Consider the following 13811-nt stretch of genomic DNA (forward strand, 5'->3'; position numbering starts at 1 on the left):
CCTCGATGCCAGGTCCCTCGATGCCAACTTATCGATAGTCCCTCAAAGTCAGGCGTCCTCCATCGACACTGTCAGAGGAAGATCCCTTGATCAGGATCCGAATCTCACTCATACTGGGAGTCCGGAGTCCGGGCTTGGAACAGCAATGACCGTTCTGTTCCCTCCTTCCTTCCTGCTGGTCACCTGATGCACGTGCTTTTTATACCTAGTCTTATTCTAATCTGCTGGTTTTAGAGCCACTCATAATCTTGCCCTATAGCTGTTACCCTATGGGATTGAAAGGTGTTAAAAATTACTACCCAGACTTGGGTTTATCCAATAAGCAAATTACATGCAGCATCTTCAGGTTTGAAATTAACATTACTTTGTTTAGCCTAACCCTTTTAGGTGTCTCAGAATATGCTTTCTTGGAACGTGCTTTTCTGGAATGTGTTGGGTGTGCCAGGTGGCTGGATCCAGTTTTTATCGTCAAGGCTGAACCCTGAGCAAAAACCATTAGGTCAGCTAATCTTGCAGCTACAGCTTTGCCTTTGAGGCCCAGTCAGTTCCACAATTAATACAAACAGTTAGTTTTATCGTTTTGGTTAACCTTATGACAGACAAGTTACATTTGTGGGTTACAAGCTCACAAGCTTTATATTAGCTAAAATTACCTGTTAGGAAAAATACTGAACGCGTTCAAGAAGCACATATTTATTCATTATTAATCCCTCTGGTTAGGGCCGTCACAGGTGGCAACTATTGGGCTGCCACCCGGGTTACAAGTTGAATTTCACTTGGGTCTTCCTGCATCAACCAAAGACAACCTTTGAAACATGAGACGGTCTCTTGGCAAGAAGAAAAAAGTCAGACCCATGGATTTCCTATGAAGAATGGGGGTTTACATTGCACAGGGCTGCAGTTCTACTTAGAAACAGGGAAGGGATCCCACTCTTCCTGATGGTTCCCCACTGTAAACACAGCACTTGACCTACCTCTCAGCAGACCCCATTTCTTGTTAATTGGAGACAGCTTTAGTTGTCAATCAAAGTCCCAAGGGGCGGGAAGATGGAGCCAGAAAGCTAGTATTGACTCTAGGTTCAATCCTGTTTTGATGGTAAGAAACCTTCCATTGTGGTGAGAAAGGAAGCAGATACTGCTGGGATTTGAACCCAGACTCCCCTATTTACTGAACAGGTGCTTTTACCAACTAAGCCACAGTGCCCACACATAGGAAATGCTCACCCACCCCTTTGAAAATCACCAGTTTGCTTTGGGAATTAAGACAGAAGTGTTTCTCACAAGTTAAAGAAGTTGGTGGTGGGGGCAGGTGGCCTGAGTTTGAGGCAAGGTCTTCACAGACCTGACCTGACCCCAGGGCCTGGCCCCAGGGAGTCAACGTGACTTCAGCCCAACCTGGCAGCTGCACACCCAGTGCCAGCAGGGCCCCGCTGTCTCCTCTCTGCTAAGCGGTTCCCTCCTCCCAGGCCCCTGCACAAGGTGCATGCTCCTGAATCCATGCTCCAAAGCCAGGCAGTATCCTCAAGAAGCCATGCATGCTCATGGTGTTGTCCTCACATCTGGCATAAATCACAGAGTGGCCCATTCCTGTGTCTTGATGGAGGATGAAGCGCTGGCTCAGGTTTCACAGGAGCTGTAACTTCACAGGAGGAGCATGTCGTCACAAAAGGCACCAGGAGTGGGGGTGCGGGATTTGATAGTGTCAGAACGTGGTGTGCCTGGACCAGCAACAGAAGTTGCAACCTGGTCCCCGAGGCAGACAAGTGAGTTAGTCCTCACTCGAGCAAGCCACTGAGGGCTGCTATTTCCAGGCAATACCTTGCAGCAGCCACAACATGCTGTATGGCTCTTCTTCACCAGGCTTTCCTCAGAAGATGGCTTCCTTCGTCAACACGGGCGTAGCTTCTTATGAAGTCAGCTGCAGCCAGGAAAGCTTATGCCTCCTTGCATGAGTTACTCCCCCAAGTATTACCCTGCCCTGCCTTCTGCCAATATAGCCATACTGTCCCACCATCGAAGAGGGGACCATCCTGTCTGTGAAGCAGGCTGGGTTGAAGGTAAGTCACAAGCATAAAGGAGATGAAATGCAGCCATATGAGGAAAGGCTGGGAGAACCAGGTGAGGTTGGCTTGGAGAAAGTTCAGGGGGCACGTGAGGACAGTCAGTGATTTTGGACAGCTTGCCATAGAGAGGAGGGAGGAGAAGTTTCTCCCCCCACTGCAGAGGCTGCCGTCTGCACTGAGCGCTGAGACAGACGCTCCGGAACCCCGTCATAACAGCAGGGCCAGGGAACAAGGTGCCCATGGCACCCGTGGGCTCTGTTTCATCGGAGGCGGGGTAGTGCCTGGAGAAGGGCGGGTTTCATCCAGTGCACCCTGCATTTGCGCAGGATGTAGGAGTAGAAGACGATGGTCCTTCCCAACCTCACGACTCAGAGGAGACGCTGACTCCATAGAGCTGATTCATTATTGGCACTTGCCTGGTCCTGGCATGGGCAGGGAGAAGCCCCCTGCCACTGACATGCTGCTTCAGCCACGCGGTCCACACTGGACTGGAAACAAGTTGTTTTGGCCCACGGCTTGTAAAAGGTCGCCAGTCCATGCTCCAAGTCGTGTGGAGGCAGAGACAATTACATGTAGTTAGAAAAATTCATTTTCTTGAGCAGCTGTATCTATTCAGCCCCACTGGCCTAATAGCAAAGACACTGGTGTCTTGGATCAAAGATTCTGGGTTCAAATCTTCTCCCACCTTCTCCCCTGGGGCAATGCAAGGGAAAGCTTCTCCTACAGAAGTACTTACTGGGTCCTCTTCCTGTCTCTGTTGGGGTAGTGGAAGAGAGACCTCTGTGTCCATGTAGGTGGTGAGAGGAGTGTCAAGGGCTAGAAATATGTGGGGGTGTTGTGGTGCAGTGAGAGCATGCTTGGGTCTGTGACTTGTCATTGGAGCTTCTAGTTTCCAGGGCCTTCCTCACAGCTGGTGTGAGGTGAGCATAGCTGGGGGCTCTGCTCTTGGACCGTATTCATGCTTTTGCACGTATCTAGACCTGCACCATCTGCCTTTCAGGTTTCTTCCCAAATTTCCCCTTGCCTCATCTTGGCATCCTACAGGGACCTGCCTGGGCTCTTTCTGCTGCTGCTCTGAGCCAGGCTCCTTCTGCGGGAGCAGCTCTGGTATGTCTCGTTGTGTTTTCCTTGCACTGTCCCTTTACGGCTAACGCCCTCATGCTCAGCACCGCAGGGTTCGCTTTGCTTGTGGCAGTTTTGCAGCACTGGGGACTCCACGTTCTCTGCCCTGAGGATCCAGAGACATTTCTTGGTTCTTCTCTCTGCACCGGACTGGACTCTGTCAAGTCAGAGGCAGAGCAATTACGAGATCTGCATACATCTACTGAGGCAATTGTTGAGATCCACCCTGGATATGATCCCAGAGAGTTATAATAGGAAATAACTGCTAGTTCAGCCCAGGAGTGCCCAGAGCATTGTTGCTGAACTCACAACATATTAAGCTCCCAATGAAATGCAGCAGCACAGTCTCCCAGCCCGAGGGACTGGGTTATCTCCTGGCTTCTCCCTTTTGTCAGCATGTGAGAGGAAGGCTGTGGTGGGTGCTGCAAGCACATGTCATCACCTGCCTCCTTGGGATGGGAGTGCAGGCAGCGATCAGGGCTGTGGCTGCTCGGCTCGTGGTGTCCCTCCATGGTGTGGGGTGGGAAGAGGCTCTGCCTGTTTGCATTGAAGGCAGGGAGGGGAAAGACAAACCTGATGAATAGGGGGTGAGGGCAAAGACCTTTCTCTTCAGCCACAATCCTGTCAGCTGCAGTATACCAGCTCTTGTCAGCTTTTAGCTGTGTTATGTGTAAGTTAGGCCATATTAGCAAATGAGGCAAAGGGAAGTAGAATAGAAACTGAGTCGGGGTAAAAGAAATTTCTTAAAAAGAGGAGCCAGTGTTAGGACATGAAATGTTAATTAAGTTTTCAGGTTAGCATCCTCTATCTCAACCAACAGGATGATGCAAGATCATCCCCTTTCTCCCCCAGATTGGCAAAGGTCTGTCTGGTAATGCTGGATGAAAGGAGGATAAAAGGAGTGGGATGGAAAAGGGATCCATTCCCTGTGATATGACACCCTCTGGTGTCCTTTGTTGAGGTTCCCACCTGCAAACCTAAGTGAAGATCTAATGCCTCTTAGTACTTAGTCTTCAGATTTCATAGTGTAAGAGTGATGTAGCCGTGACAGTACAGAGATGATGTGGGAGCCAAGGATCTCTCAGGGTGCTCTATCTCACTACACCTGCTGCATAGTTGGGATAGAGTTAGAGAAGCTTTCCAATGCAGGATATTCTTGATCTAAGGAAGACTGTCTAAAGATTCAAAAGGTGGTTTCCCTGTCTCAGCTATGAAGTTGTTCCAACGTAAGATATCGCCCTAAGAAATCCTTGCCTCTCTCCAAATCTGAGTAACACGTCCCCAACAAGCTGGACGGCTCTAGAATTTTTCGATTTTTGAAGATGTAAAGATTTTACTTTGTAAGACTGCTTATTTCTACTTAGATCATGAAGTCTATACACTTATGAAATGCATGTATGTGTATTTGTGTATGTGATTCTGTATTGGATAGCAATACTCCAAGATTTGCTAAAAGTATTCATAATTGGAGACTTGCAGTAAAGATTGCTTCCTCATTCACTCCATTGAAGGAGGCTAGTTTTGCAGGAGAACAGAGGCTGTCAAAAGAAACCCTCATACCCTGAAATCGCCTTTAAGGGCCAACCAGGCTTTGTGGGAGTTGGGAGGGAATAAAAATCCCTCTGGGCAGGAAACAAGACACACGCTTCCAGAGAGGTCTGGAGAACCACGGGGAACAAGAAAACCGTTGTTTGTGATCCGATGGTGCAATGTCAGTGCACATGACCCCACCTCCGAAGGCTGCGTCTCCAAATCATAGTGGGCTCAGGTGTTTCTCCTGGAGTTGTTCAGATCCTGTGAGGGTGCCACCTGGCAGTGGGGGCAGCAAGACACCCTCCACAGGATCTCATCATTCCCCACCGTTGAGAAACTCTGACCTAGACATGCTCTCCCTTGCCCAGCTCCTTTAGCTCCTTTGCTCTCCACACGTCCAGGGCCCTGTCTCTCCTTGGGTGTCTGCAGGTGCAACAGGAAGAAATGTCACATGTTCACCTGCTTTTGGAGTCCAACAAATATCTGTGCAAACGAAGCAGAGGTTTTCTGGATGCTTGACATCCTGGTCTGAGAGAGAGCACTGAAGTGAAGTGACAGCAGAGAGCTCTGTCTTTGCCCCCGCGAGAAGCAGCCTCTCTGGTTGAGGACAGCAAGATCGCTGCCCGGGTAACCAAATGGATGTGAAGTCGCTCCATGGCCACAGTGATAGATTTTGTTTCCAGATTCTGGACTTGGAGCGAGGCTTTTCTTCATCATTCATTGTCATCACTGCTGTCTTCTGCCTCTGGTCTTTCTCTTTTCCATGGGTTAGGGTCCCATACTACAAGACCCAGCTGTGGTGGCCGAGTGGTTAAGGCGTTGGACTTGAAATCCAATGGGGTTTCCCCCACGCAGGTTCAAATCCTGCTCACAGCGTCTGTCTTTGTTTAAGTTCATTCTCCATGCAATGCAATGAAATGTTCAGTTCTGGCTATACAATAACTTCTCAGAGGATGTGGAGAACTATCCCTTGGGCTCTTAAGGAAGTAAGAATATAGTCTTCTACCTGAGGTGGAAAGCAAAATTCAAGCTAATGAACTGGAAAAAAACAAAGTGATTTCTAAAAAAATACAGTCCCAAATTCAAAGACAGCACTGGGTCTACTATCCTCTGCCTTGGGGTTTTAGACTCCCCTTGTACTTTACAGCACAGTAAGATTCTTTTCACTCCACAGGCCAAGGGGGACACTGGGGAGGTGAGGAGGGAGGAGGTATAGGAAGATGGGAACTACCTGCTGCAGCCAGTGATGTCCCTGGCTCACCCCAGCTCCCCATGAAGGCAATTCCCACAGCTGGACTCCTCTGGTCAGTAGGGGAACTCCAGGACAAGACTACGAAGGACTTATTACAGCATGCATCCAACGCAAAAAGAAAAAAAATGGAACCAGTTTCTACAGGACCAACTTTACAAGCCGCAAAACAACCGTCAGAAGAACATCACCAATACGGTACACCATGTTAACATCATACTCGATGATCATCATTTGATCCAGTGGGAGCATCTACGCCAGATGCTTACCATGCAGCAGCCTAATTAGCTCTGCAGTAAAATCTCAGGCAGGACCCACGCGAGAAGCAGTTTGCCTTTTTAGCAACACAAAATGTAGCGGCACAAATCTGTGCCACTGTTTGTGCCCCAGTGCATGCCCCTGCCTGGGTGCTTTGCAGTAGGGCACATTGTCCCACTGTTCCACCTACTGCAAGGTGGGAGGAGGGGTGGTGGGGGCACAGGGTGCCTCGGCAGGCGCTATCTCTAGCCTGCACTGAGGCACCCTGTGCCCCAGCCACCCAGGCAGCGGCACGTGCTAACAGGGGAAGCAGGCAGCCCAGTGCTGCCTGCTTCTCCCTCTCCATGCACTGTGAACCCTTGCGCTGAGGCACCTGCACCCCGCGCACCCCGTGCAGCCGGTCCCCATCTGGCTGCTCCCCTGTCTCAGCGTTTCTCAGCGCAGGGACTCCACATGTCTCAGCGCGGGACCTCCACTGCGGCGCCTCGGCACTGAGGCATGCACAAACGGGAGCAACCAGCCCAGGGCTGCCTGCTCCCCCATTTGGAGGAACCCTGCGCCCCAGTCAACCAGGGACCAGCTTGCTGGGGCGCAGGGTGCCTCAGCACGGGGGCTCGACAGCGCACAGATATGGGAGAGCAGGGAGCTCCAAGCTGCCTGCTCCCCATCTCTGCGTTGGCCCTGGCACGTGACTTTGGCTTGGTTTGCACCACCTTTTTTCTATTTTGTGGCAAACGTTTCAATGTCTTTTACTTTCTCCTCCCACCACTTGTTCTTTCAGTCTCAAATTTTGCTCTGGGTCTCAGCTTTAAGCGGCGTAATATGAAAGCGAAGCAATTTAAAACATCTCGGAGTAGTGTTAGTTTAAGGTGCTGAATGGACTTTAAGGCAGCAGGAAATCCCGGGTCATGCAAACACTAACACAGTCGCGTTGACGTAAACAGGAAATGTTGTTTCCTCTACACACGGCCAAAGTGGTCACAAATTAATTTGCTTCTGTTTGAAGCTGATGTCATTCTGCCAATGCCTAGTCTCCCTCAACAGAATTGTATCAGGTGAGTTAAAAACCAGAACAAACAAGTCACAGTTATGACAGGCACCGAGGTGTGGGAGGCAGAGACAAATTAGATAGCACCTCTTTAGGAGACCAGGAGTTGCACATGATCGGTTACTAAATGTGCCATTAGGGAATGCACCTATTGATTGGCTTAACTATGTGGAAGGCTTTGGATCTGTGTACCCTTGCAGCTCCCTGTTCTGTTACCCAGGCTAATCACCTGGCTGAAAGCAAAGTTAATTAATTTATAATCACTGTGCCAGGTAGGAGAGGAGGGCCCCTTGAGAGCAACACCTAATTGGTCTGGACAGACAGTACCTCTTTCTGATTGCTCTGCAGAGCTGTCTGTCATGTGGGCCCTGCCTGCTGCTGACTTTATCCCAGGTATATAAGGGCTGGGTTGAGGCAGGTGGTGGTGTTGCTGCATGGTGAGAGATTTTGGGTTTGGGTTGTGTGTGGTCTGCTCTGAGCTGTGAAGGTGTTTATATCTTTCCAGTTGCTTTTCTTGGTTTCTGGGGTAAGAATATTTCTTGTGAGGTCTGTTTTGCTGTTCCATTTTTTTAGAAGATATTGGCTGGGCTGGGCTGGGCTGGGCTGTGCAGCAGAATCTGTATTAATAACTCTTAAGGGTGCAAGTTATTAGTTCTTCCTCTAATCTAAAAAGAGCTGATTTGTGCCTTGGGCTGGGAAAAAGTCTCCCTAGTAATTCCTTGGGTGAATTGCTGCTTGACCTAGGATAAGAGCAGGATCCTGGCTCAAGAAAAGAGCCTTAGTACCTAAAGGGGATAGTCTCCCTTGGTGGCTCTGCTCCCTGGGAAGAAGGAAAGCTGTTGCACTCAAGATGCAATACCCACCTGGGCTGTGCCTAGTCACATGGAAAACCTGTGTGAGAGGCAGGCTGTGCTTCAGCTTGTGGTGTGAGGTAATGGCCTAGTTGCCTATGCTCATGCACTAGGCAGTGCTGGTTGAGGTTTCCCAAGAGTGCTGATGACTTGGTGGAGAGGGCAGGCAGGGCTGTGCTTGGAGAGAGGGCGGCCACCAGGAAACCGCAGCTGATCTAGAGAAGGGAGCTGAGGGGTTGGCTTTCCCTCCCCTTCTAGCTCTAGGAGTGGGGGCAGCAGGTAGCTCTTCCATCCTGGCTCTCTGGGCAGCAGTGAGAAGAGGCTACCTTGTCTCATGTGCAGAGGCTGTGTTCCCCATCAGTGTGTCCTGGCCCTGCACCCCAGTGGGGTGTGCTATTGCTCCTATGTTTCCTACTATGCAGTGGATTCCTGAGCAACTTGCTGTGCTGGTGAGCAGGAGTGAAGGCCCAGGCAGTAGTACTTGGCTTGGAAATGAGGTTTTGTCATCCCTGCCCTCAGTGCAGCTGGGCCAGGCCTGAGTGCTTGGCTGGAGTGGCTCTTGTGGTCCGCTGTCTGGCTGCTGGGCTGTCCTACCCTTAGCAAGCTGCATGCTTAGGATAGCCCCCACTCCACTTCAAGGCAACTACTTGTACAAACAGCTGTGCAGCTCCTGGAAATGCTGGGTGGGGGGCAGGGAAGCTGCAGTCTCTGGGGTACTAGAAGGTATGCTGCCTGCTTAGCTCCTTGCTGCTTTCTCCTAGTTTTCAGTGACTCTATTCCCCTGCCATGGCCTCCAAGGACAGTGATCCCCGGGCTGCCATCTCTGAGCCCCAGGGGCAGAAGCAGCAGGTAGGTGCACCCTGCAGTGCTGGGGCTGCCTGGGGTGGGTGTGGTCCTGCTTGGGACTAGGGACCCTGCTCCCGAGCAGCCCAGCCTGGTGCTGGTGCCAGCTGTTGTGAGCCGAGAGTGGGGAGCAGGCCCACCCTTGGCAGGGAGTGGGCTCTGCTCGGCAAAGCTGAGGGACTGGATGAGTCCCCCTCGGCCCCAGAGCAGTCAAGTGCTGGCTCTGCCCACCCTGAGACCTCCTCTTCCTGTGGGGTGAATGTGTGACCGTTTGAGCTCAACGGTGAATAAGTCAATGTATATGCCTGAGGGCAGTTGTCCTATCTGGCCATGTGGAGAAGGAGGGTCCTGGAGGTCCAGTTCCTAAGGTAGCCATGAAAATGGAGTCGGTTGAGGGTAAGTGGAGCTGAGCAGGAACTGGGGCGTGTAATCCTCCACAATGAGTCTGTGGCCAGCTTGTTACAAGGCTGGAGACTCAATGGCAGGACCAGTGAAGGCTGTGAATATTTTCCACAAGCCTTGGAGGCTGCAGCGGCAGGGGGCTGGTCAGCCCTGGTCCAGCTCTGCTTCCTGCTGCAAGGTTGGGAGGCAATGTCCACAATAATCCCTCTGCCCCATGGGAGTGAGGACCCTTTCTGAAGCCCTGTGGCTCCGTGCCACCTGTAGAGCCTCGGGAGGAGGCAGCCGTGAGGTTATTGCTGACAGAAGTCTTGGCAGCATCTTCAAGGAGGCGGACAGGCCCTCCTCTACCCAGCTCCTGTCATCTTCCCTATGCAGCCCTGTGCTTCCAATGCAGTAAAAACTCTCTCCCTCCCCTAGGTGCCTGCAGAGGCCAAGGACCTGGATGCAGCTCCAGTGGCAGTGGCCAAGGATGCTGTCTGCAGCACAGCTGCTGGGCCCAAGGCTGCAGTGTCCAGCATGGTGGATGTAGCCAAAGCAGCTGTCCAGGAGGGTGTGGAGAAGACCAGATTGGCAGTGACCAGCAGCGTGGATGCTGCAGCGGGCTTGTCTGTGGGCCAGAAAGTTACAAGTGACCTGGACCTGGTGCTGGGGAAGACAGGGCAGTGGGTGGACCACTACCTCCCCATGACGGCTGAGGAGCTGGGTGAGGAGACTGGTACCAGGGAGGGGGAGCTTGGCAGCTGGTGGCTCCATAACCAGGGCAGTGGGCATCCTACCCTTGTGGTCACTGAAGCTACTGACCTTCATGGCTTGAAAAGCCTTTCCCAGTCTTGTGGGATCTCCCTCTGGCTGCTCCTGGCACACATGGGGGAACTGGAGGACGAGTGAGGAGCTGGATTGATTCCAGCCTGTTCTCCTTCCCTCCAGGAGGGCTACCGCTTCCAGCGGGCAGTGCTGCACAGCCAAAAAGCTGTGCAGGAAGTGGCGACCATTGCTTTTTGCTATTTGAAGTAGTACAGTTGGGTTAGTGCAACACGAAGTGGCCACAAACACTGGGCAGGGGTGTCCTGGTCCAGGTTGCCCCAGCTCCAGTTATGCCATGGTGAGCAGAGCCTGGAGGCACTTGTGGTTCAGAGGCTGCTACTTGAGCCCTCTGAGGGTCCCACAGGCGGGATGACACTATGCAAGCCCCTTTGTAGGGCTTGGTTGGAGTTAGATTGTTTCACTGGGGTGGAGGGGTCCTCAACACTTTGGGGGCAGGGAGGCTGTGCCAGGCTTTGGAGGCATCCTCCTAACCCCCTAGCTTACACCCTCTCCTGCTCCCCCCCCTAATGCAAGGCAGCTGTGCCATACTTGCTTTCCCATGGGTTCACTGTCCTCACAAGCTCCCTCAGGGGCCCTGACCCCCCTTTTTCTCCCCCCCCCCCCCTTGCCTGGGCTAATGCTTGAGTCTGCAGGTCCTGACTGGTCCCCACTGATGGGGTGGTTTCTCCTGCTTTCTTCCAGCTGCACTTGCTGCCTCTGTGCAAGGGGCAGAGGTGGCTCCACTGGAGCAGCAGAAGCAGCAGCAGAGCTACTATGTGTGCCTGGGCTCCCTCTCTACTCGCCTGCAGCAGCGAGCCTACCAGCACTCCCTGAGCAAGATGAGGAGTGCCAGGCAGAGCGCCCTGGAGGCCCTGGTCCAGCTGCAGCAAGCTGTGGACCTGGTAGGGCCTCCCTTCCTGCAGCACCCCTTCCTCCTCCCAGGGTTCAGGGCGTTGCAGGAGTTGGCTTGCAGGAGCTGGCCAGCCTGGATGTGTACCTGGACAAGCGTGCCGGCAGGGGCTGAATGTGCAGGGTTTAGGTACAAAAGGATCCTGAAGGACCTGTGGTTCGGGTGTCCCCTCCCTGCCCCATTTGGGCATGGGATCAAGTGGTCCCTCTTTCCCTAGCCCTTAGCTTGCCTGAGAACCTAAGTCTCCAGGGCCTGCTGCTTGGGGAGGACCTGCCTTCCAGTGAGGCCCGGTGGTATCTCTGCTCTAGTACCATTGGCTCCAGAAGGCATCTGTGGCTGCCTAAGTGGAGGAGGATGCTGTGGGGGTGTTGGCACTGTCCTGCCTTGTAACCTCATCTTGTGTGCCCTAGATTGGCTCAGCCAAGCAGACTGGGGATCAGATGGTGCACGACAGCCAGGAGAAGCTGCAGCAGCTGTGGCTGGAGTGGCGCCAGGGCCAGCCAGGAAGCCAGGAGGGGGACAGCACCCCACAGCCTGAGGTAGGAGTGCCCCTGCTCCAGAGCAGCCTGGCCATGCCCTGGGGCAAGTCTTGCCCCTAGGGAGCCTGCTGAGGCTTTCTCTCACTCTGGCTCCATCTCTCCCTGCAGGAGATGGGATCCCAGGCTCTGGCCACTGTCCAGACCCTCCTCCAGCAAGAGCAGGATGCCTGGCAGAGCCTGATAGCCAGTATCCAGGGGCTGCCAACCAGCATGCAGGAGCAGGTCCAGCAGGGCTGCCAGCACCTGGGGGAGCTCCAGGCTGCCTTCTCCAGTGCCCCGTCCTTCCAGGAGCTGCCTGAGGGGCTGCTGAGCCAGAGCAGGGAGAAGCTGGCCAAGGCCCAGGAGTGCCTGGATGATCTGCTGGAGTATGTGATTAAGAACATCCCCCTGACCTGGGTTGTGGGGCCACTTTCTCCTGCTGGAGGCTCTGCAGAGCAGGTGGAGGAGCCTGCAGGGGAAGGGAAGGTGGAGCCCTGAAGAACTAAACCCCTCTTGGGTTATGCCTAGTAAAGGGGTCCTTTCTCTCCAAGGGATTTGATTCAAGCTGTGAAGGTGGGGTAGTCTCATCATCTTCCTTCTGATGGGCAAGTCTTTTGCCCTCCCCACTGAGCTGGGTATTCACTTGGGTGTCCCAGAAAGGGCTGCCTTTCCCTGGATGGCTCTAATCCTGCTGTACCAATTGGCCTGTCAGCTGCCTCCTGATCGAAGGCTTCTTCTGCTCCAAATCCCTTGCCTGCCTTGTGCCTGTTTGGTTGCTGGCTTAGTGTTGATCACTGTTGCATTCACAGCCTGTCCTGAACATGTTCTTCCACCAAGTTGCAGGGAGGAAAGGAGTCCTCCTGAAGCAGTTTTGTAGAGGGGATGGTTTCACCTGCTACTAGAATAAATGCTGCATTTGAAAAAATGCTCTCCTAATTGGCTTCTAATTTGTTGGTCCCCAGCAACTCCTGTTCCTGCAGTGTCTCCCTTCCCCAGTTGACTTCCTCATCCTACTGCTGGAAAGGAAGCAGCTCATTCTCTTTTTTTCCTCGTGGCCTTGTCTCACTTGTTCCAGCTTCCTGCGTTCTATTATTCCTTGCTCCTGTTGTGCTTCTCACTTCCTCCAGTTCGTTACAGGAAACAGGAGGAGGAAGCAAGGCACCTGGTGTCCCTCTGTGTTTTGCCCACTTCCAGGAAGCCTGCAGGAACTATGTATACTTTTTGCCCTTTTCCCCTGCCTTCCTTTCTTCCCTAGTGCAGCAACTCCTTTCCTTCCTAAGAAGTCTCGGGGCTGAAAGCAGGGCATGTGGCTGAGAAGCTGGGTGGGGATCTGCATCTGAGGGCGGGAGGGCTTGGGGCTGGGACCAGGATGATGGGTTGGGAGAGCATGGGGCTAGGGCCTGAGCAGGAGCCGTAATCTCCTTGTTCCATCCTTGCCTGTTGAACTGATGCTGGTTGCATGGTGGGCCGCAGCTCTGCCCCAATCCAATGCTGTTACAGCCCCATAATCACAACTTCTGGTCTCACTTCCTTTCCTGCTTCTGACTGCAGTTCTCCACCTGGCTACAGCCCTATCCTAATACCCCAACCCATCTGCCTCACACCCATGGCTGGGGGTGAAGCCTGTGTGGGCTGGGTGATCTGTCCAGTGGAGCCAGGCTAGGCTTCCCACCCATCCCTAATTGGGTGGGACAGTCCTGGAATGAGAACACCAAGTCCTAGGCTGCATGACTTGGAGATGACACTTGTCTGGGGTTCACAGCATCAAGCAGGGATGTGGGGTTTCTGCTCACCACAGGAGATGATGGGCTTCCTCTTGTAGGCTGGCAGTGTTCTAGTTGGCAAAGGGCTGCCAGGAGCAGGCTGCAGGGGGGCCACGTGCATGTGTGGTGCATGGGGTCTGGGCATGGAGTGGGTGGAGCCCTGGCCAGTTTGCTGTCACTGTGTGCATTCCCCAGGGTGGGGTATGGAGGGGACATGTGCCCCCTCCAGATTTCTGTGCAGGGTGGGGGTGGATGCAGGCTGCCTGCTGCAGTCTCAGGGTTCCCTGCTCTGCTGTTGTCCCCTGGGAACCCCACATAGGCTGTACCACCATGGCAAGGTAGTTGGAAGGAGCTATTACCAGGGCTGCTGGGAAACGGAATCAGGTAGCTGTACTGCCCCCAGCCTGCTGCACAGGTCGGGGTGGCAGGGCTGGCTACATGTGCCAA

The 13811-nt window shown here is 53.2% G+C and overlaps 1 protein-coding gene and 2 non-coding genes across 3 annotated transcripts; 2 read left to right on the top strand and 1 right to left on the bottom strand.

The window, feature by feature from the left end:
• Positions 1–1130: 1130 nt before the first annotated feature.
• On the bottom strand, positions 1131–1204 carry TRNAT-AGU (transfer RNA threonine (anticodon AGU)). The gene has a single exon. It is a non-coding gene; the product is annotated as a tRNA-Thr (tRNA).
• A 4307-nt stretch (positions 1205–5511) lies between these two features.
• TRNAS-UGA (transfer RNA serine (anticodon UGA)) lies at positions 5512–5594 on the top strand. Its single transcript has one exon. It is a non-coding gene; the product is annotated as a tRNA-Ser (tRNA).
• A 2087-nt stretch (positions 5595–7681) lies between these two features.
• LOC132249412 (perilipin-3-like) lies at positions 7682–13196 on the top strand. The gene is made up of 6 exons (XM_059724487.1): positions 7682–7799; positions 8886–8973; positions 9787–10072; positions 10876–11075; positions 11494–11622; positions 11731–13196. The coding sequence occupies exons 2-6, from the start codon at positions 8911–8913 to the stop codon at positions 12097–12099; spliced, it is 1047 nt and encodes a 348-aa protein (XP_059580470.1). The 5' UTR covers positions 7682–7799; positions 8886–8910; the 3' UTR covers positions 12100–13196.
• The last annotated feature ends 615 nt before the right edge of the window (positions 13197–13811 follow it).

The sequence above is a fragment of the Alligator mississippiensis genome, chromosome 3, assembly GCF_030867095.1.
Source record: "Alligator mississippiensis isolate rAllMis1 chromosome 3, rAllMis1, whole genome shotgun sequence".
In the NCBI taxonomy this organism is placed as follows: Eukaryota; Metazoa; Chordata; order Crocodylia; family Alligatoridae; genus Alligator; species Alligator mississippiensis.